Below are 23,305 nucleotides of genomic sequence, written 5' to 3' on the forward strand. Positions count from 1 at the left end.
ACAGATTTATCTCACTGTGTGTAAACACATTAAGCCATAGAATCCCCAACATGCAATTTACAGGATTTAAAGGATTTGCTGCTAACATCTTGGGGGGTAAATCCAAGTTGATCGCAGCAGGAAATTTTTTAGCAGTTGGGCAAAACCATGTGCACTGCAGGGGGGGGGGCAGATATAACATGTGCAGAGAGTTAGATTTGGGTTGGTTATTTTATTTCTGTGCAGGGTAAATACTGGCTGCTTTATTTTTACACTGCAATTTAGATTGCAGATTGAACACACCACACCCAAATATAACTCTCTCTGCACATGTTAAATCTGCCTCCCCTGCAGTGCACATGGTTTTGCCCAACTGCTAAAAAAATTCCTGCTGCGATCAACTCAGAATTACCCCCTTGGTGCGAGATACCACAGGACACCATCAGAGGTCTTGTGGAGTCCATGCCTCAATGGGTCAGGGGTGTTTCATTGTCAGGAGAGGGACATATACAATATTACGAAGGTGGTTTTAATGTTATGGGTGATTGGTGTAAGCTGCATGAACGAGGCAGGCTTCATTGAATAGAGAGTAATCAGAGGTGAAGAACCTTTAAAACCAAATGTAACACATCTATAAATATTTTTTTATTGTGTATTTTTTGACTATGGAAAGTTATATATAAAAATTGTCAATATTGTTCCCTAATAAAAAAAAACCCTCTAAAATACTGGAAAATTAATTCTAAAACTAATAGGAAAGCCCTTGATCAATCCAGTAACTCTGGAAAGATTGACCAAAACCTGATCATTGTATGTAACATGTTTGTCAATTCTTAATACTGCTATTAAAGACTAATGGCATATTTAGAAGACTTTAAAAACAATGCTCCTTAAAAATGAACATAAGCAACAATGTGTAGACCCTTTCAAGTGTTTGGACTTGTGCCTCCATAGATCTGCTTCAAAACATGTATCATTTCAATGTAAAAAACATTGCCCTTCAGCTACAAAAATGTAGAAAACAAATATTTTATATGTGAAGATTCCAAAAGCTTGATGTAATCAACAATGTTGGCATAAAATATATAAAAAGGTAGAAGCTAGAAATGATTCCATGTACCAACCACATCCATAAAAGGACTGTGAAAGTGGAGAACAGCTCACATGCACAAAGCTGCTTCTTCTAGCACTGCAGTCAGATATAAACCCAGGGTCTGATTCACAGCTGTACGCTAATGCTGCCGTAGATACGGTTTGTGTCTCAGAGGATGTGCAGAAATATGCTAATGTAACAGCCGCCAGGATTTGTACGGAGACACGCACCAGAGCATTCGCAGCTCCCTCAACTGTGTAAAATTTCACAGCATTGACAGACTCCTCGAGTAAGTCTATGAGGACTCAGAATGCCCGCTGCAACGGAGACGTGATTCCTGGATACAGAATCACAGTCTACAGCTGAAATACACCCTGAAAACTGTCCCGACTTACCGCCCACAAAACAGCTGGGAGGACAATCACTTGCATATGAAGCCTCACGGCAAGCTTTATCGCAAATCATTTGTTGCGTGTGCACGCTACGGCGGTGAGGCATGGCGCAGTTCACTGATAATTGCAAATATATCAGCATAGCGGGGCGTGGCCTGGACGGACATGGTGTAGGAGCCTGATTTCTCAGCTCCCAGGCACATAACTCCGTTTTTAATATCCTGTTTCTCCTGCCCGGTCCCTGGATGCAGTGGTGGTTTGCCTACTTACCTCTCCACGTTCCGGAAGCCCCGCGACCTGCCTGTGCTCTTTGGCTGCTGGTTTGGGTGAAGTGGTTTGTTCTCCTCTGTGGCGTCTCCGGACCGCGGGCGCCATCTTGGATATCGTCGGTGACGGCTCCTTGCTCCAGCGCTGTGCTCCTGTTGCTCCTCGTTGCAGTCTCTCTTTGTCTGGTGCAGCGGTGGAGGTTGTTGCTGGCTCCCGCGGGCTCCCTGAGCAGTAGGCTCTCCGTGATCGTTGACTCCGGCTGCTGTTTTCACCTGAAGGATATCCAGAGAAGGAGGAAGTCTGTCTTACAGTCCGACCTGTGCTGGCGTGCTGGTAATCTCCTTCTGTAGGCTCCTGCGTCTCTCCCTTCACTTCCTTCTGCTTTATCGCTGATATTTCAGAGAGACTGTGTGTTGTGGAGTGGGGGCTCTGTCTTACAACAGTATATTTCGCTGCCTCTATACATTGTGCCTGCTGACTTTATCTTGTGATATCCAGCTTTATTTGAACTTCCAGTTTGAATATACTATGGAGCAAATCCTTCAAGCTATTGCTCTCTCCGGTGAGAGGCTTGTGGCCGAAATGGTAAACCTGCATGCTGAATTGTCTCTCTCCTGCAATGACCTGCCATTGTTGCAGGCTGAATCTCCTGGAAATACTCTGCAAGGCTCCAATGCTCGTGATGTGGGACAGTTGGCTTCTTTTCAGTCCTGGAAGAAGCTTTATTCAAGTCCATGTGCTAATATTGCTGGAGGCTTTGATACCATCCTTTCTCCTTTCTCCGCTGGCGAAAGTGCCTTATGTATACTTTCTTCTACCCTTGAGGATTGTAATATTTCTACTGTGGATCAGCGGCTTCCCTCGGAATTCTGCTGGATGACTTCTCTGGATAACTTAGCCATCCTTCTTTGTGGATTTGTTTCCTGTTCACTATGTCTTCAGTTTGCCAGTGACCGAACCAGCTGCGTGTCTCCATATTCTCCTCCGCTGGGCGGTTATTTGGGATCTTCTACCATACAGCTTCTCAAATCTATGGATTTTATTTCTGTACACCTTGCCGGGACTGAGGGACTTAAGGTTTATCAGGTTGCTTTATGGGCTTTTGGGTGGGATGACCCTCCTTAAATATTGGTGTTTTAATCTGTTCAGATATCCTGATTAACCGTACATATTGTGTGCTTTGAGCATTTGTTGGTTGTTTCTTTCTATCTATCTATCTATCCTGGGCTATATACACCATGCCCGAGGGGTTCATGGAGTTGACTGCCCCCAAGTTTTAGTAGAATAGTTGGGTGGGGTTTTTTGGGATCCAGGTAGGCCATAAGTTGGGGGGTTGGTTCTACAGGGTGGGGGGATTTCGGGGGTGGTGTTTGTCTGGTCCATATTTTGGAGGTGTTGGGTTGGCACCCTTTTTTTCTTACAACTAATCCTGATGACATTGCAATGCTTAGGTCTGGTGTTGAGATTTTGGTATATTTTATGTTCATTTGTGTCACAATGCTACCTATTGTATTTATGATTTGGTGGTGTTGGGGTCCAAATGGCACCTTTGGGTTCAGACATCACTTTTTCTGAATATCATGATGTTAACTCATTCTGCTATACTGGTTTGCTATGTCTTTTTCTTATAATACTGTGTGCTGACCCTGTATCTCATTTTTATATTGGCATTTTAGGTGTAAATGTTGAAAAAATAAATAAAACGCAATTTAAAAAATATATATATATATATATCAGCATAGCGTACAACTGTGAAACAGGCCTCCAGGTCATTAGTAGGTTCATAAGGAAGTGCCAAATTCAAATGAGGCGCAGTAATTTAAAGTATTTGAATAGAAGTCTACTAGCTTGTTGGGCTTTTTTTTTTGCTGAAAACAAATAATACTGTACATCTCAAACTTATTCACATTTTTAATACATCTATATAGATATTTTACATGCTCTGTATAGCACAGCACTCTGCAGGAGTCACCAATATAGCTAGTAAAAATGGCACATTAAAAAAGGAGAAGAAACTGCATCTCTGCTCTAAAACTGCTTGAGAAAACTGGACTGGTTTAGAAAGAATAGTCCACACGGCTTTTATAATATTTTGAAGTAGCTGGCTTCCGTAAAACGCAGATAAATGAAGGGTTCCTTCCAACTAAATGGGTAAATATTCATTAAAACGGACACTGTCTAACACTTTCTATGCACTTACTGTGTGTTATATAGAAGATCCACAATTTTAACATAGACATTAATTTTTCCCGTTTTTTGGGGTCAAACTTGTATATTCCATAATGTATGACCACCATCTGTACAAACCTATACCCTCGTGGACTCGCCTAACGTCACTATTCCCAATCGATGTTCACGTCAATAGTTAATCGAGCACATGTTGAAAAAAAAACATGTGAATACCCCCCAAAAACGTGTTGCCCTTTCGTACCTGTTGACCAGTACACGGTCAATCTGCATCCAGATCCCAAACTTGCTGCGCTATGCTTCTGCCAATACAATCTATTGTATTAACATACATGAAGATGGTTTAAAAACACAATTGTGTTAACGGCTGAAATTACCCTTATTGGTCCTATTATCACATTTGTAAAAGTGTGAAATCTCAATTAAAAGTAGAGAGGTGTGATAAGTTCATTCAGCAGTTTTTGTGTTCAAGTCTGAAAATAACAAAGTACATCAAAATTAAGTAAAAGCAAGAGTTCACATACATATATTTACAACCTCCCACCCTCACCCAAAAACAAAAAAACAAAACAAAAAAAAAATAAAAAAAACTTTTTTTTCTTTCAAACCAAGATTCAATTTGTTCCACTTGGAAAAAATTGATCACAGATTTACAAAGCTGCAGAACAGTCCTTCAAAAAGATGACCTATTGCCCGATTGTTTACCCAAAACTGCTTGGGTAGGAGTGAGTGGGAAGTGTCAGTAGTAGGTTCAGACCTGGGCACAGCCAGTAACTGCAGTTACACAACTGTAATGAAACCATCATTAGAAGACAACATAGGACTACTCGGGATACTGGCTAGCGCATCCCATACACCTGAAACATTTTAAGTCTTGATCAGCTATTATCAAGTACTGCTTTAACCAGTTCTGTAAACATTACAGTGTAAACAAGCTGATATCAGCTGTTTTGTTAGAACATTGCTATCATCATTAGCAAGGTGGCACTAGCTTCCGGCGCCTGATGCACTCCCATATCCAGCGTGGGGTTACGTGTTTTGCAACTTCATCACAGTCAGGAGCATCACCCATCACATGTGTAGCAGAAGGGACATCAAATTCTGGGACAAGATCACCATCGTAGGCAACAAAGTAACGTCGTAGTTTTGCAAAATCCTCAAGTGTAGAAGGAAGATAAAGCTTTACCCCAGTGAATATATCCAGAAGAGTCTAAGGACAAACATAGTTTTGTTATTGCTTAAAGATGTAATAATGCATGGCGGCAATATTATGTCTCCTGTTCCAGTGCAAATCTGGTTTAAAACTTTACTGCTATCAGTAAAAAAAACAAAACCTGCCACTGATCTTTCTAAACCTCACTCGCAAATGCTCACATTTGGGTGAAATCATTATGAGGTCCACAGATGGAGACTGTCCCGCTATAATCAGTACAGCTAGGGCATATGCCATACGAAATGTCGCTGTCAAGGGCAGGAGCGTTGCAAGTACGTACAGAGAGAAATTAATACCACTCGTATTAAATCTATAGGCTTTAAGGGATGGACATCACACATATTGGAGTATATAGATTCTAGGGAGTTAAGGGACATCCTAATAGACAATACAGTGGACAAATCAATTTCAGTAGTATTCCAGACAATATTTGCCATACCTTTACTATTTTATGCTCTTCCCCTATACAGATATTTACCCTACAACATGTAGGGGAGAATACACCCCACACAATTTTTTTCACTGGCTAAACAAGAAATGGGACAAAGTTCATTAGAAGCTGGCTCTTTGCACTGATGCACTCCTCTGAGGTTCCGCACACAGACAGACAGGAACACATACACAGAACAGAAAGAATAACAACTATATGGTGAATGGTTTCTCACCTTGGGGGTGGATGGAGACGGTGCCACATTGTGCCCGTTGCTGGGGCCAACAGTTGACATTTTTGCCTGTACATAAAAAGACAATTAAAAGTAAATAAAATAAAAGTAAATAAATATGAAACAAAAACACAGAAAAATATTTGCTCCAGGAGAAATTTAATGTTGGGGGGGGGGGGGGGGGGGGGGGGAGCTGAAACTTATCTCCCAACTCAACCCAGTGTACCCACTTAGTAGGGAAAATGTTACAGTTACACTGATTAACTGCTTACCTTCTTACTCTCCACTAATACAGGCAATACAGTTTTCCTCTTCTCTGCTTTAGGCAGCAGTTCTTTTTTCTTAGGTTGTGGTGATTTACCACCTAGAGAGACATACAATGAAAATAAAATAACTCACTGCCATCTCCTGGACTGTGTGTCTTACAGCCTGACAATAAAAGTGTAATGGCATCAACTCTAGCTGCTTTTTCTTCTATCTAGAGCAGACACACATACTTGAAACAGCTAAATTTGTGCTTACATAATCAATTAGAAAGGCATGATTAAAGGCAAAAACAACTATGGCATTTAGAGGTTAAGAAATAAATAAAACCCTTACGGTCATTCTTTTTGCCTTTTCCAGGCGACTTTGCAGTTGACGTCTTGGGAGTTTTTACAGAACCGCTTGGAGTTGGTGGTCTTGAATTTCCTTCATTGTCACGACTGCCATTCTCAGATGATCCTTCCTCATCTTGAGAGGATGCAGCAGTGATCGTAAAATCAGATTTCTCTTTAGAAACACGGTAAAGCTCCTGAAGGACAGAACAATACAATGATCACAAGCATACATAAATCAGTGTGAACATAATACAAGCTTGCTTTACCTGTTACAAACGGACAAAAGGATAGTGCAAGATGGCAATGTCCAGCCCAAATATGCCCTCGCCAGCAAACTTTCCATATAAAACAGGTTTACTTAGATCAGAAAAAAGGGGATTTTTGTCTTGCCTGTAAAATCCTTTTTTTAAATTTTTCATCCAGATTGGTCGGTGCTCCGCACCTGTCTGGATTATCTACCTAAAGTGGTTTCTAGATTTCATATCAATCAGGAGATTTTTGTTCCAGCCTTTTCTCTTTCAGATTCTGCTAGGGATGTTGACGCTATGGCCACTCTTGATGTGGTCAGGGCTTTACGTATTTATGTGCACCGCACTAATACGTTACAAAAAAACGGATTCCTTGTTCATTCTTTACGACGAACATAAACAAGGCTGGCCAGCATCCAAGCAGACTATTGCCAGATGGTTGCGCCTTACTATTCGTCAGGGTTACCTGTTGGCTGGGAAGCTGGTTCTGGCATCAGTTAAGGCCCATTCCACAAGGTCAGTTGGAACCTTGTGGCCGGCTCGCCGGGGAGCTTCGACGGAGCAACTTTGCAGGGCTGCTACATGGTCTTCAGCCCATCGTTCCTTCGGTTCTATAGATTTGACACATTCCCCTCAGCTGATGCGGCTTTTGGGCGTCCGGTCCTTAGTGCAGCTCTGGAGCGTTCCCGCCCGTAAATGGGTCAGTTTTGGGATGTCCCACTGTCCCCAGTGTTACACCATTGGGCGATAGAAAAAAGGGGATTTTTGTCTTACCTGTAAAATCCTTTTTTCTGAGGCCATTGTTGACACTGGGCGCCCACCTTTTCGCTCCTTGCGAGCGGGTTTATCGGACATGTTCTCCTGCTTGTCTTGTGGCTGTGTGGGTTTGGTTCTACTATGTTTCTGCATTCTTTTCCTGTTCTTTGCTTGTATAGTAATAAACTGACTGGCATGGTGCAGGCTGAGTATAGGGGAGGAGGGGCCTCCCAGGCTGCACTCAAATGTGTTAACTGCTTGGTGCCCGGGATGAAGCCCTAAGCTATACCCACTATCCCCAGGCGGCTGTAGATGAAGCACCCCCTGGAGGAAGGTCTGAACAGCCGAGGAGTGGGCCACCCGTCTCTGGAACAGCTGAAACCTGAACCTTGAGAGACGCTAAACGGACGCCCGAGTCTAGTCCTGCTTGTAAGAAAGCCAAAATTCTGGAAAGGCGATACGGGTCAAAATGTCGAATATGACACCATCTGAAAAAGGTGTGCCAGACCCTGTAGTAAATCCTAGCAGTGGAAGGTTCCGAGCTGCAATCATAGTGTCAATGACCTTAGCAGAGTAACCTTTGTTTCTCAAGACCGCCCTCTCAATAGCCAGGCCGTCAAAGTCAAAACATGGAAGATCCGGATGTAGACAGGGACCCAGAGACAGCAAGTCCGGACGGAGAGAGAGGCTAGGAGATCCGCATAGAAGGCCCTCTTCGGCCAATGAGGAGCAACCAGGATAGCGATCACGGTCTCCGATTTGAGTTTGTGATGGACTCTCGGAAGAAGGACCACCGGTGGAAAGAGCTACACCATCTGAAACAGCCAAGCTAAGGCATCTGTTAAGTACGCGCCTGGGATCCTTGTGCGCGCTCCATAGCAGGGGAGTTTGTGATTGTGCCGGGATGCACATAGATCGATTTGTGGCAGGCCCCACCGTTGGACCAGCAGCAGGATGGAGAGACCATTCGCCTGAATGGACATCCTGGCGGCTGAGAAAGTCTGCTTCTCAATTTAACACCCCGGGAATGTACACTGCTGATAGGGCCGGCAGATACTTTTCTGCCCACTGCAAAATGTGGCTGACTTTCGTCATGACTTCGAGTGCCGCCCTGGTGGCTTATATAGGCGACTGTCGTTGCATTGTCCAACTGGATTCTTAGCGGACGGTGATGTAAGAGAGGACCCGCCCGAGTCAAGGCCCTGAACACCACTCGCAGTTCCAGTACATTGATTGATAGTTGGCTTTCGAGAAGAGTCCACCAACTGTGGAAGGCGTTATCTTCCACGACTGCGCCCCACCCACGTAGGCTGGCATTCGTTGTGAGAACTACCCAGTTCAGTATGTAGAAGGAAATGACCCTTGTTTAAGTGGGATGTCTGGAGCCACCAAAGGAGCGACAGACGAGTGTCCTCGGAGAGTAGAATCGTTTACGATTTGAGATGTCGTGGAGAGTGATCCCAATTCCGTAGAAGTTCCAACTGTAATGGTCTTGAATGGAACTGCGCATATGCCACCATCTCGAAATAGGACACCATCTTTCCCAAGAGTTGCATGCAGAAGTGAATGGACCCCTTTTTCCAATCCAAAAATAAGCGAATCATGGCATGTAAGGCTCTCCTCTTGTCGCCCGGGAGAAAGATTCTCTGCACTTGAGTGTCCAATAGAGCACTTTAGGCGAGTCATGCGCTGAGATGGTGTGAGGCTGGATTTCTGCCAATTTATCAACCAACCGTGTGACTGAAGAATTGTCAGCGTGATGTCTATGTGCTCCTGAAGACTCGCCTGAGACTGTGCCATAAGGAGGAGATCGTCCAGGTATGGTAAGATGAGGACACCCTGTAAGCACAAATGTGCCGTCATCACCTTGGTGCAGACTCACGGTGCTGTGGAGAGTCCGAACGGTAAAGCCTGGAATTGGTAAAGTTTCTTCAGAATAGCGAACCTGAGAAACCTCTGATGTATTTCCGAATGGGGATGTGCAGATAGGCATCTTGGATGTCCAAGGAGGCCATAAAGTCTCCCTGTTCCAAGGCCTGCATGATAGATTTGAGGGATTCCATGCAAAATTTTGGAATCCAGAGAAACTTGTTCATGGTTTGAAGGTTCAGTATAGGACAGAATATTTCTCGTCCCAAAGCCGGACGACACAGAGTCGAATAAAATCCCGTCCCTCGTTGGAGAACTGGAACTGGGACAATGACCCCCCGAAGAAGTAGGGAATGTACGGCGTACTGAAGTGCGGTCGCCATTTCGAGGTCTGCTGGCAGCCCTGCGGGAAAGAAACGTCTGGGGAGCTTGTCTCTGAAAGACAGAGCGTATCTGCTGGACACATTGCCCAGAACCCAGACATCTGACGTAGTCTGCCCCCAGACCTCGGCAAAGCGGAGAAGACGACCGCCCACCCTGGAAGCCCAGATTGTCATGTGGCAGGCTTTTCTGTTTGCTTGGGGGCCTGGCGCTTTCCTGACCAAGACGTCCTTTTGGCTTTGAATTCTTGGTAGAGGGAGCCTGGGAACAGGAGGAAGGCTGACCACGGGCCTTACCTTGTGGGCGAAAGGAGCTAAAAGTTGGAGATCTAGTCTTTGGAGCAGCCGAAGGAAGAAATTATGTCTTGGAAGCAGCAACCGTGGCCACAATCTTGTTCAGTTCCTCACCAAAGAGGACGTCTGCCGCAAAAGGTAAGGACTCCAAAGCTTTCTTAGAATTTTTATCAGCACACCAGGAGCGCAACCACAGTGCGCGTCTAGCCGCCACTGAGGCAGCAGACATTTTGGGTGAAAGTTGTCGCATCCAATACCGCCTCACCTAAAAAGGTGTTGGCCTCTCTAATATTATCAACACATTTAATAAGATTAGAACGGCGCATGTTTGACCTGAGACCCTGTTAACACATCTAACCAGCTGCTAATTGCTAAGGAGACCTAGGCAGATACAATTACAGGGCGTAGAGCTGCTCCAGCATTGGAGTAGATGGATTTCAAGGATTGCTCAAGTTTCCTGTCCATAGGTTCCTTCAGAGAACGGACATCCGGGATGGGAAGGGTAGAAGACTTAACCAGGCGGGCTACAAAACTTAACCAGGCGGTTACCAAAAACGACTTGTGAGGATGAGACCAAGCTTCCTTGAAAAGATCCTCCAATTGTGTAGAAGCAGGAAAGGCAGACGGATCCTTCTTTTTCTTCTTAAAAAGAGGGGTCTGTGCATCAGGAGGGGTGTCCGTATCCTTAATCTGAAGGACTTCCCTAACCGCCTTGACTAGTGCCTCTAACCCTGGTCAAACTCAACTGGCCATCCTGGGCCTAAGGGTCCTAGGACTCTGAATTCTGAGGTTCTTTCCCCTCTTCTGAGCATTCCTCAGAGTGGGATTCCTCCGATGGTATCAGAGATGGTGCAGAGGAACTCTTACTCCTGGCTGCACTCAAATGTTTTAACTCCTTGGTGCCCGGACTGAAGGCCTAAGCTAAACCCCACTGTCCCCAGTGTCACACCATTGGCTGATAGAAAAATCAATATGGTCTCCAAGGTGCTCCTTCAAATGGCAGCCACACAATACCATAAAGGAACCACCAAATTCCAAAGGATAATATATTTGAGTGCCTTTAGGAGGTAGAGAAGCACAGAGGGAGAGAGCATGCATGCTGATGTAATTATTCATTCAGTAAGCACATCGATAAGGAGTATCATCTTTTCATTTTGTGTAAGGGGATTCAATGAAGTGTAGCATCTTCTTCACCATGAGGAGAATCTGCAGTTTGAGGTCACCCTCTAAACTACACTCAGTGGGCTGATTGAGAGTAAAGCAAAAAAGAGCAAGTAACTTCACATATGGGTAAAACTATGTTGCACTGCAGATGGCGCAGATTTAAAATGTTCAGATATACAGTAGATGAGAGAGAAGTGTGTCCAGCAGCAGCTGCAGTGCCAACTACCTAGTGCAGGGGAGGGGTGCTATGCACATATAAACATACATGTGAAGATGTATGTAATATATTTGCTGACAGAGTATCCAGATTGTCAGTGTGTCCAAACTGAAATCTGAATAAATAAAGCAGTTTTTGTGGGCTGCATGCAAAAGAAGTCAGTATTTACCCTGAATACAAAGTAAATGTATTCGCACCCCTTGCTTTGCAATATGGTTTGTTCCAGATACAAAGTTACTTGTTATTTGCTTTGCTCCCCCCTCCCAAACAGCCCCATTTTGGTGTTACTGTGTATACAAATACTGTACACTATTGTATCTCTTTATGTACATTGGAAATTTTGAGGAGAAAAACACCTTGTGGATTGGATTGTTTAGAGACCACTGTACTTATGTATCATTCGTACCTTGAACATTTTATTCCTGCTTTTACTAGAATTGCTCTTTTTTTTTTTTTTTTTTTTTTAAATGTGCCCATTCTCACCTTTAGTTGCTGTAGAGTGGTGGCTGTCTTCCAGTCCTTGTCATCACGGAAGCGGGTGCAACGTGGGAAGCGAATCGAAATCCCTCCAGCTGTGTGGGCCTCTGCTTTGGAAAACTCTGCTCCAGTAATCTCCCAAATAGGCGCATTCTGCAAACAGATTGGCATGGAATATGCACAATACAGTCTATATAGTATACATATTGCAGTAGATGAGTAGGAGGTATCCACGAGTATACATTAGACCTTTTTGCTACATAATTATAAACAAACAGTAGCCAACTGGAAATTTAACGTGGCTATTCTATATAAAGCAACATGACGGCCTATTCAATAAACTTAGAAATCCATTGTACTCTTATCTGAAAAAGGAGTGCAAAATCTGAACTTCTAGAGCTACTTAACGGCCATATTTATTTTGGTCATAAGATTAGTAAATTAAATCATTCAATTCATGTTTGAGAAGTATCTTGCTACACTTTTGAGTTAGGATTTCAACAAATATGCAGAATCTTTATTCCCATGTCAGTGTAACAAAATACATTGGTATGCTTTACCTCGGGATCTCTTACAAGGAAGTCTGGGTAATAGTTTTTGTTGATTTTCAACCATGAAGGGATTTTTGATGGATCCTGTAAAAGAGAGGGCAAAAGCCATCACCAAACTGCTAATATACAAACACAAAATCGACTTGCTGAAGCACTGCCCCCTCTTCCCCCCACAGCATCACTGTTTCAAGAAGGAATCCTATCGGATAGAATATGGTGAACTGCCAGACAGATAAAGCAATTGGGCAGTTCTACCACTAATATTCCAGTTGACTACCAAATAGTGGCTGCCATTAAATAATAACTATCACTGTAGCACTTGAAATAAAATACTGTAAAATGCAACCCACAACCCTCATTTTATACCCCAATTGTAAATCGCTAACCTTACTGATCTTCACCATGTCCAGCTCATTTTGTAAACGTGCAAGTGTAGCATCATCATAACCACTGGAGCACTTTGTCACTGTGCACCACTTCCGGGTCTCAGGGTCGTAACAGCCCATAAGAAATATAGACATTATGCCCCCTAAGAAAGTTGAGAAAGTCAGAAACAAACTATTTATAGTCAAAAGCAGCACTGACATAGTCATTTATTAAGAAGAGTTTCTTGGATCACTAACCATTTGCTCCCTTCCCATAGAACGCTCCTAACACTGCAAGGTCAGCAGTATCTGCCATAGCACCTTCATTCAAATAATCTTTCTTCACCTTTAGCCAATGACGCTTCCCAGGCTCATAGGTTGACTGGTAGGAGACAGAATTCAAAAGATTAAAAAGGACTTTACGTGGCAAATCATTGCACAGAACTAGCTTGCAATTATAAGTTGCAGCACTCTGTGGTATTTTCAGTACCAATACAATGATTTGTCTATAAAACATTTTTCACTTACCATGAATCCACTTAAGGGGGGTCGTGGGGGGACTACTATACGCTGAGGTGTATAGGGCACTGGTGAAAGTTTTAATCAAAGTGATTAATGACTTACTCTAACTTGCTGAACACTAAGCCCCTCCCCCAGATGCTCTTCAGTTTCTTTATTAACAAAGACCAGAATTTAAACTTTCCGGCGCGAGCAGTCCTTTTGACATACATCTTTAAAACCCGTACAACATCCAAAGACTTTGGAGAATCGGAAGTGTCAACAATAACCGGAATCACAATCAGCTGTTGACATGAAACGTTGACACCACCTCATGCAGGAACTGCTGACAAGTCCTAAGTTCCTCTCTGTCCTCGAGGAACACAAAGTAGGGACTCTTACAAGAAAAGGCCCCTAGCACCGACACACATCTTGCCGAGGCCAAGGCAAACAGCGTGGCAGTCGTACACGTAAGAGACTTTAATTCAACCACGTGTAAATGGTACAAACCAGTCAGATTGGAGAATTTCAGAACCATATTGAGATCCTCGGGTGCCCTGGGAGGCGCAAGGGAGGTTGCATATGAAGGATACCTAATAAGAAAGTCTGGCCTTCTGAGAGAGTAGCCAATTTTCTCTGAAGGAAAATAGACAAGGCAGAAATCTGAACGTTCATGGGGCCCAAACATAGGCCCATATCCACTCTTGACCGAAGGGAGTGCAAGAAACGTCCCAGAACCAATTCCACAGTGGAATATATGAGACTTTCACACCAAGTGGAATACCACTTCCAAATGTGATGGTAAAGGTTTGACCTGACCACCTTCCTGCCTTGGATCATAGTTGGGAGAACCGTGCCTGGAAATCCTTCCCTAGCTAAAAACAACCTTTCAACCGCCATGCCATTAAACTAGCCAGGGTGAGTCTGGATAGACAACCTTTTTGCAGAGATCTGTCTGAAGTGCCTGAACTCATTCCCTTTTTTATTCTATGAGAACCCTGGGAATCAGAGGAATCGAATGGAACAAGTACACCAACTTGTAAATCCCCTGCGTCGTCAGAGCGTCCATTGCTGTGGCCTGTAGAACCCCTGTCTTCAAACAATAACGCATTAGCTTCTTGTTGAGTCGAGAAGCCAACATCTCAATCTGCGGACAACCCCACTGCCGTGTTATCAGTTGAAACACCTGTGGGTGGAGGCCCTGTCCCCCTCTTTGGACATAATCTCTATCAGGAGATTGTCCAGGTATGGAACGAAGGTCACTTCCAGATTGTGGAATAGTAGCATCATCTCTGCCATCACCATTGTGAACACAATTGGTGCCGTTGAGAGACAGAGTGATAGGGCCTGGAATTGGTAGTAACTGTCCTGCAGTGCAAACTATAGATAAGCCCGATGAGGCGGCCATAGAGGGATGTGAAGTACGCATCCCTGACATCCAGAGACACTAGGAATTCCCTTTTATTTATTTTTAGACCCGAGACCACCACTCTCAGAAACCCCATCTTGAAGTTGAATACTTGTAAGTATGGGTTCAGTGCTTTGAGATGTAAGATTGGTATTACTGAACCGTCCGGGTACAGTACCACAACCAGGCTGGAATAACAACCCCTGAGTAGGGGTTGAGGCAGAACTGTATGATGACCTGAGTCCGTAACAGTTCTTGAATAGCTTCCAGTAAGGTTACTCTTGTTTCTAATGAAACTGGTAAGCCTGACTTGAAGAATCTGTGAGGTGAGAGATATTGGAACTATATAGTAAACCAAGAAGAAAATATCCACTGCGCTAGCCAATAGCAGCCGGCAGAGGGATGTCAAACATGGCCAATTCCTTTCGGAATATCTTAGACGAAAACAAATCCCCAGGGGCTTTCGCATTTCTAATGTTCCCACCTTGGGCCGAAATAACCCGGTCTTCTGCAGCCGGTGGTACTGAACTGAAAAAACTGTCAATTGAAGCTGACACCTCGATCAAATCACACACCACCGTGTTACAGAATGACAAGACCCAAAATTGGATAGAGAGACTACAGTCCCAAGTGGACAACTATAAACGTGATTTCATTTCCTTTAAACGTAAAAAATTGTCCACTGTAACCAGCGACTACCAAAACTATACAGTATACCGCTGGTTACTTGGGAACAATAGTAGTGAACGCCAAAATAGGCAACATGTAAGACGTAGGGCACAACCCTTTTCTCAGGACTTTATTTCTTCAGCCTCTACCTCCGATACAGACTATTACGACAGTACCAGTAACTCCACCTGTTTTTTCGAGCAAGGGGGCGAGACGTCCTCGACAGGCTCCTAGGTATTAAGAAGCGGCACCGACCGCACCCGAGGAGAGGGGGGTACCAGGAGAAGAGGGAGGCGGAGACGTCAGTAAACAATGTCTTTAATTTATCCAGCATTGTGTTAAGCGAAGCCGAAACTAAACTCCTGGCACAGGGTTTTTCTTTCGTCCCGACTTGTAGAACTAATTCGTTCAAACGGTCTATTGACCAATATAAATTTGGACGTTCCCTCCGTCTGCGTGAATTTTTTGCCAACAAACCCACTGATAAAGCTGTGTCAGAGTTTCGGCCTAAATCTACATTTGACCCCCCATCCTCCAAACCTAGCATCAAAACCTTCTTACGGCTAGTACAGAGGGATTCTGAGATCCCGCCACCTAAAAAAAATTTGATAATTTGTCTCCTGCAGAAAGAAAGGCTTTAAAAACCTTGTTGTCCAAAATTGGACTGACTGACACAGAGATCAATCGGCAATTATCTGATGCCACAACCTACCGCAGGTCGACTGTCAACCCGATACCCAAGATCAAATCTAAGATTGATCAAAGCCTTAACTTTGGTTTTGAGCAGGGTTTTATAGGTGAGGATCTCTTGCAATTTCTAACTGTCAACTCGCCAAGGTGCCCCATTTTGTATACACTGCCCAAGATTCACAAAGCTCTTGTATGCCCTCCGGGCAGACCTATAATTGCTGCAGAAGGCTCTCTTCTACAGCCTATCGCGATCTTTGTTGATAGTATTCTTCAGCCACTAGACATAAAAACTGACAGCTACCTCAGGGACACTGGGGATTTTTTGTCTCATCTCCAGAAAGTAGATATGCTCAGTGAGCACACTCTATTGGTTACAATGGATGTGTGTTCTTTATACACTGTTATACCCCATCAACAGGGTTTAGAGGTTATACGAGCATTCCTCTCCAGCTCTCCCTGTAAAGACTTCCCTCCTGAGTTTGTGTTGGAATTGACCTCATTGGTCTTAACGTGTAATCATTTCATGTACAAAAATGATTACTTTCTACAACTAGCTGGTACCACAATGGGGTCAAACCTGGCCCCGTCTTATGCGAACCTGTTTATGACCCACTACGAAAATACACATCTGTTGCCCAAATACAGGCATAATATTTTTTTTTTTAAATGATTCATAGATGACATTTTTCTGCTTTGGGAGGGCACTGAACTTGAATTTACCGATATGGTGGGTTAGCTCAACTCACTAGAAAGTCCCATTAGATTTCCCTATTCTGTCTCAGCTACTATCATTAATTTTTTGGATGAGAGTATCATTAAAAACGGGGAATCGTTTAGATACTTCCCTGTTCCGTAAGTCGACGGACCGCAACTTGACTTTACATGCGAGTAGTCACCATCCTCCGGCACTTAAAGAAGGTTTACCAATATCCCAATACCTGAGAGCAATGAGGATCAATTCCATCTCAACACTCAGAGACCAACAATGTTCTGAAATAACGGGCGCCCAGCATCCTCTACGGACTAGGAGAAAAAGATTTACCGGTAGATTTAAAATCTTATTTTCTCTTACGTCCTAGAGGATGCTGGGGACTTCCTAAGGACCATGGGGATTATACCAAAGCTCAAAACCAGGCGGGAGAGTGCGGATGACTCTGCTGCACCGATTAAGCAAACATGAGGTCCTCATCAGCCAGGGTATCAAACTTGTAGAATTTTGCAAAAGTGTTTGAACCCGACCAAGTAGCTGTTCGGCAAAGCTGTAATGCAGAGACGCCTCGGGCACCCGCCCAAGAAGAGCTCACCTTCCTAGTGGAATGGGCCTTTACAGAATTTGGTAACGGCAATCCAGCCGTAGAATGAGCCTGCTGAATCGTGTTACAGATCCAGCGAGCAATAGTCTGCTTAGAAGCAGGGGTGCCAACTTTGTTGGCTGCATACAGGACAAACAGTGCCTCTGTTTTCCTAACCCGAGCCGTTCTGGCTACATACATTTTTAAGGCCCTGACTACATCAAGGGACTTGGAATCCTCCAAGTCTCCCGTAGCCACAGGCACCACTATAGGTTGGTTCATATGAAACGATGAAACCACCTTAGGCAAAAATTGAGGACGAGTCCTCAACTCTGCTCTATCCACATGGAAAAATCAGATAGGGGCTTTTGTGAGACAAAGCCGCCAATTCGGACACCCGCCTTGCAGATGCCAAGGCCAACAACATGACCACCTTCCAAGTGAGAAATTTGAATTCAACTGTTTGAAGAGGCTCAAACCAGTGAATTTTAGGAACGGTAACACCACGTTAAGGTCCCATGGTGCCGCTGGGGCACAAAAGGAGGCTGGATGTGTAGCACTCCCTTACAAAAGTCTGGACTTCTGGGAGAGAAGCCAATTCCTTCTGAAAGAACATAGATAGGCTCCATTAAGGTACAGATTTCGGCCCTAACTTCAGGCCCATATCCACTCCTGTCTGTAGAAAGTGGAGAAAACGGCCCAGGTGGAAATCTTCCGTAGGAGCATTCTTGGCTTCACACCAAGATACATACTTCCTCCAGATACGGTGATAATTTTTCGCCGTCACCTCCTTCCTAGACTTTATCAGAGTAGGGATGACTTCCTCCGGAATACCTTTCCCAGCTAGGATTCGGTGTTCAACCGCCATGCAGTCAAACGTAACCGCGGTAAGTCATGGAACACGCAGGGCCCCTGCTGCAACAGGTCCTCCCTGAGAGGAAGAGGCCATGGATCTTCTGCGAGCATCTCCTGAAGATCTGAATACCAGGCCCTTCGAGGCCATTCTGGAACAATGAGTATTGTCTGCACTCTTTTTCGTCTTATGATTCTCAATATTTTTGAGATGAGAGGAAGAGGAGGGAACACATAGACCGACTGAAACACCCATGGTGTCACCAGGGCGTCTACCGCTACTGCCTGAGGGTCCCTTGACCTGGCACAATACCTCAGAAGTTTCTTGTTGAGGCATGACGCCATCATGTCTATTTGAGGAAGTCCCCAAAGACTTGTTATCTCTGCAAAAACTTCTTGATGAAGTCCCCACTCTCCTGGATGGAGATCGTGTCTGCTGAGGAAGTCCGCTTCCCAGTTGTCCACTCCCGGAATGACGACTGCTGACAGAGCGCTTACGTGATTTTCCGCCCAGCGAAGAATCCTGGTGGCTTCCGCCATTACCACTCTGCTCCTTGTCCCGCCTTGGCGGTTTACATGAGCCAAGGCTGTGACGTTGTCTGATTGAATCAGAACCGGTAGGTCGCGAAGAAGATTCTCCGCTTGTCGTAGGCCGTTGTATATGGCCCTTAATTCCAGTATGTTGATGTGTAGACAAGCCTCCTGGCTTGACCATAGTCTCTGAAAATTTCTTCCTTGTGCGACTGCTCCCCATCCTCGGAGGCTCGCGTCCGTGGTATCCAGAACCCAGTCCTGAATGCCGAAGCTGCGACCCTTTAGAAGGTGAGCACTCTGCAGCCACTACAGGAGAGACACCCTGGCCCTGGCGGACAGGCTTATTTTCTGATGAATTTGAAGATGGGACCCGGACCACTTGCCCAGAAGGTCCCACTGAAATGTCCTCGCATGAAACCTGCCGAAGGGGATGGCCTTGTAGGTCGCCACCATTTTTCCCAGTACTCGAGTGCATTGATGGACTGACACTCTTTTCGGTTTTAACAGGTCTCTGACCATGGGGGTAATTCCAAGTTGGTCGCAGCAGGATTTTTGATAGCAATTGGGCAAAACCATGTGCACTGCAGGGGAGGCAGATATAACATGTGCAGAAAGAGTTAGATTTGGGTGGGTTATTTTATTTCTGTGCAGGGTAAATACTGGCTGCTTTATTTTTACACTGCAAATTAGATTGCAGATTGAACACACCCCACCCAAATCTAACGCTCTCTGCACGTTATATCTGCCTCCCCTGCAGTACACATGGTTTTGCCCAATTGCTAACAAAAATCCTGCTGCGATCAACTTGGAATTACCCCCCATGTTCTGGAGTTCCTGGGCTTTTTCCATCGGGAGAAAAACCCTCTTTTGTTCCGTGTCCAGAATCAGCCTAAGAAAGATAGCCGAGTCGTTGGAACAAACTGTGACTTTGGTAGATTTAGAATCCAGCCATGCTGCTGTAGCACTCTCAGGGAGAGCCACACGCTTTTCTGCAACTGTTCCTTTGATCTCGCTTTTATCAGGAGATCGTCCAAGTACGGGATAATTGTGACTCCCTGCCTGCACAGGAGCACCATCATTTCCGCCATTACCTTGGTGAAAACTCTCGGGGCCGTGGAAAGGCCAAACGGCAACGTCTGAAACTGGTAATGACAGTCCTGTACAGCGAATCTCAGGTACGCCTGATGAGGAGGATATATGGGGACATGAAGGTATGCATCCTTTATGTCTAGTGACACCATAAAATCCCCCCCTTCCAGGCTGGAGATAACTGCCCTGAGAGATTCCATCTTGAACTTGAACTTTTTCAAGTACAGGTTTAGGGATTTTAAATTTAGAGTGGGTCTGACCGAGCCATCCGGTTTCGGGACCACAAATAGGGTTGAATAGTACCCTTTCCCCTGTTGCATTAGGGGAACCTTGATAATCACTTGCTGTTGACACAGCTTTTGAATTGCAGCTAAAACTATCTCCCTCTCTGGGGGAGAAGCTGGTAAAGCAGATTTGAAAAATCGGCGAGGAGGCACGTCTTCAAATTCCAGCTTGTAGCCTTGGGATACAATTTCCATCGCCCAAGGATCCACGTCTGACTGAACCCAGACGTAGCTGAAGAGTCGAAGATGTGCCCCCACAGGCGCGGGACTCCCTCAGTGGAGCCCCAGCGTCATGCGGTGGATTTAGTAGAAGCCGGGGAGGACTTCTGCTCCTGGGCACTAGCCGTAGCAGGCATTCTTTTCCCTCTACCTTTACCTCTGGCGAGGAAGGAAGAGCCCCAACCTCTTCTGGAATTATGCGACCGAAAGGACTGCATCTGATATTGTGGTGTTTTCTTTTGCTGTGGGGGAACATAAGGTAAAAAAGTAGATTTACCCGCGGTAGCTGTGGAAACCAGATCCGCGAGACCTTCCCCAAATAAAACCTAACCTTTGTAAGGCAAAACTTCCATATGTCTCTTTGAGTCGGCATCACCCGTCCATTGGCGGGTCCACAGGGCTCGCCTAGCAGAAATCGCCATGGCGTTGGCTCTCGAACCTAGCAGTCCAACGTCTCTCTGAGCGTCTCTCATATATAAGACTGCGTCTTTAATGTGACCTAAGGTCACATTAAAGGTATCCCTATCTAGGGTATCAATGTCAGCTGACAAGGTATCTGTCCACGCTGCTACTGCGCTACAAACCCAAGCCGATGCCATTGCCGATCTGAGCAAAGCACCCGTATGTGTATAAATCGATTTTAAGGTAGTTTCCTGTCTGCGATCAGCAGGATCCTTGAGGGCTGCCGTGTCTGGAGACGGTAGCGCTACCTTCTTGGACAAGCGCGTTAAAGCCTTGTCCACCCTGGGCGAGGATTCCCACCGTACCCTGTCCTGTGCAGGGAAAGGATACGCCATAATAATCATCTTGGGAATCTGCAGTTTTTTGTCTGGAGTTTCCCAAGCTTTTTCAAATAACGCGTTCAGCTCATGAGATGGGGGAAAGGTTACCTCAGGTTTCTTTTCCTTAAACATGCATACCCTCGTGTCAGGGACAGAGGGGTCATCTGTGATATGCAAAACATCTTTTATTGCAAAAATCATATAATGAATACTTTTGGCCACCCTTGGGTGTAACCTCGCATCACCGTATTCGACACTGGAGTCAGAATCCGTGTCGGTATCAGTGTCTGCTACTTGGGACAGGGGACGTTTTTGAGACCCTGAAGGGCCCTGTGACACATACCCCTTTTCCACTAGCTCAAAAAACACGGGTAAATGCACGGGGGCGCGCATTTACCCGTGTTTTTTGCAAGTGGAAAAGGGTAAACCCGGATCAAGTGACCCGTGAATCCTACCCGGCTATTTACCTGGGTAGGACACGGGAATGATCTGGGTAGGGTTGTAGTGTAAACGGGAGCCGTGTCGATGCGACACGGCTCCCATTTACACTGTATGGAAGGGCGGCGCTGGGAGATCATGTGATCTCCCTGCGCCGCCCCTGCAGCGTCACTAGAAGCGTCACCAACCCGGCATATGCCGGGTTGTGACTGCTGATGGGAAAGGGGCCGAGCACGGGTCGCAGCAGGGGGCAGCTCCCGTGTCAGGCTCCCGGCTGCGACCCGTGCTCGTAAGTGGAAAAGGGGTAACGTGGATTGACTCCCAGCTTTTTCCCTGGACTCTGCTTTGTCCAATCTCTTATGCAGTAAAGCCACATTTGCATTTAAAACATTCCACATATCCAACCAATCAGGTGGCGGCGTTGCCGACGGAGACACCACAATCATCTGCTCCGCCTCCTTAGATGAGCCTTCCGCTTCAGACATGCCGACACACACGTACAGACAGCCCCACACATTCAGGGATATATCTATATGGAGACAGTCCCCCAATAAGGCCCTTTGGAGAGACAGAGAGAGAGTATGCCAGCACACACCCAGCGCCACCGGACACTGGAATAAAATCCCAGTTAGTACAGCGCTTTTATATAAATATGTATAAATACACTCACTGCGCCCATGAAATGTGCCCCCCCCCACCACTCTTTTTTGCCCTCTGTAACCGTGTTCAGCAGGGGAGAGTCCGGGGAGCCAACTTCTCTGAAGGTGCTGTGGAGACAATGGCGCTGGTTAGTGCTGGAGGATCAAGCCCCGCCCCCTCAACGGCGGGCTTCGGTCCCGCTCAATTTATTTATACTAGCGGGGGTTTATTAATATACTGCCTCCGCAGTATATATTTTCTATGCCAGTGTCCCTAGAGGTTTTTATTGCTGCTCAGGGCGCCCCCCTGCGCCCTTACAGTGCCCGCTGTGTGTGTTTGTGTGGGAGCAATGGCGCGCAGCGTTACCGCAGTGAAGATCTGAAGTCTTCTGCCGCCTTTGAAGTCTTCTTTTCTTTACCCGGCTTCTATCCTCCGGCTCTGTGAGGAGGATGGCGGCGCGGCTCCGGGACGAACGGCGAGGGTGAGACCTGCGTTCCGACCCTCTGGAGCTAATGGTGTCCAGTCGCCTAAGAAGCAGTGACTATCATTTAAGTAGGTCTGCTTCTCTCCCCTCAGTCCCTCGAAGCAGGGAGCCTGTTGCCAGCAGTGCTCCCTGAAAATAAAAAAACTAACAAAAGTATTTTTCGGAGAAACTTAGGAGAGCTCCCGCACCCAGTCTCCTCTGGGCACAGGATCTAACTGAGGTCTGGAGGAGGGGCATAGAGGGAGGGGCCAGTGCACACCCATTCTAAAGTCTTTAGAGTGCCAATGTCTCCTGTGGAGCCCGTCTATACCCCATGGTCCTTACGGAGTCCCCAGCATCCTCTAGGACGTAAGAGAAAGTCTAATATCCATCTGATGCAGGCTAAACCTGGCAGTTTTTCGTGTGGGGGATGCACTACATGCAGATCAATGATAACTGGCCCCGTTGTATAACCCCCTCACACAGGGAGAAAGATTCCCATTAAGTTCCATCTTCATTGCCGTTTGGATTATGTGATTTATCTATTAAAATGTCCATGTGGACTCTGTTACGTCGGACTGACGACACGTCCATTCCGTGATCGGATGGCCAACCACCGGTCGTCCATCCACACGGCTTTACTTTCTGGCCTTTCAGACAAACCGGTGGCACGACATTTTGTGTCGGCAAGACATCAAGTAGCTGCTCTGAAATGCCAGCTCATTGATTGGGTCC

General features: G+C 45.6%; 1 protein-coding gene across 1 annotated transcript in view; it reads right to left on the reverse strand.

The window, feature by feature from the left end:
* Nucleotides 1–3,624: 3,624 nt before the first annotated feature.
* The window catches only part of LIG3 (DNA ligase 3), a 69,281-nt gene continuing 49,600 nt past the window's right edge, over nt 3,625–23,305 (reverse strand). The window contains exons 14-21 of the mRNA XM_063953834.1: nt 12,972–13,095; nt 12,735–12,877; nt 12,358–12,432; nt 11,804–11,950; nt 6,394–6,586; nt 6,066–6,157; nt 5,797–5,862; nt 3,625–5,128 (exon numbers count right to left, since the gene is read on the reverse strand). Of these exons, the coding sequence (XP_063809904.1) occupies nt 4,892–5,128; nt 5,797–5,862; nt 6,066–6,157; nt 6,394–6,586; nt 11,804–11,950; nt 12,358–12,432; nt 12,735–12,877; nt 12,972–13,095 (1,077 nt within the window). The 3' untranslated portion in view covers nt 3,625–4,891. The remainder of the gene's footprint in view (nt 5,129–5,796; nt 5,863–6,065; nt 6,158–6,393; nt 6,587–11,803; nt 11,951–12,357; nt 12,433–12,734; nt 12,878–12,971; nt 13,096–23,305) is intronic.

This window comes from Pseudophryne corroboree, chromosome 2 (assembly GCF_028390025.1).
Source record: "Pseudophryne corroboree isolate aPseCor3 chromosome 2, aPseCor3.hap2, whole genome shotgun sequence".
In the NCBI taxonomy this organism is placed as follows: domain Eukaryota; kingdom Metazoa; phylum Chordata; class Amphibia; order Anura; family Myobatrachidae; genus Pseudophryne; species Pseudophryne corroboree.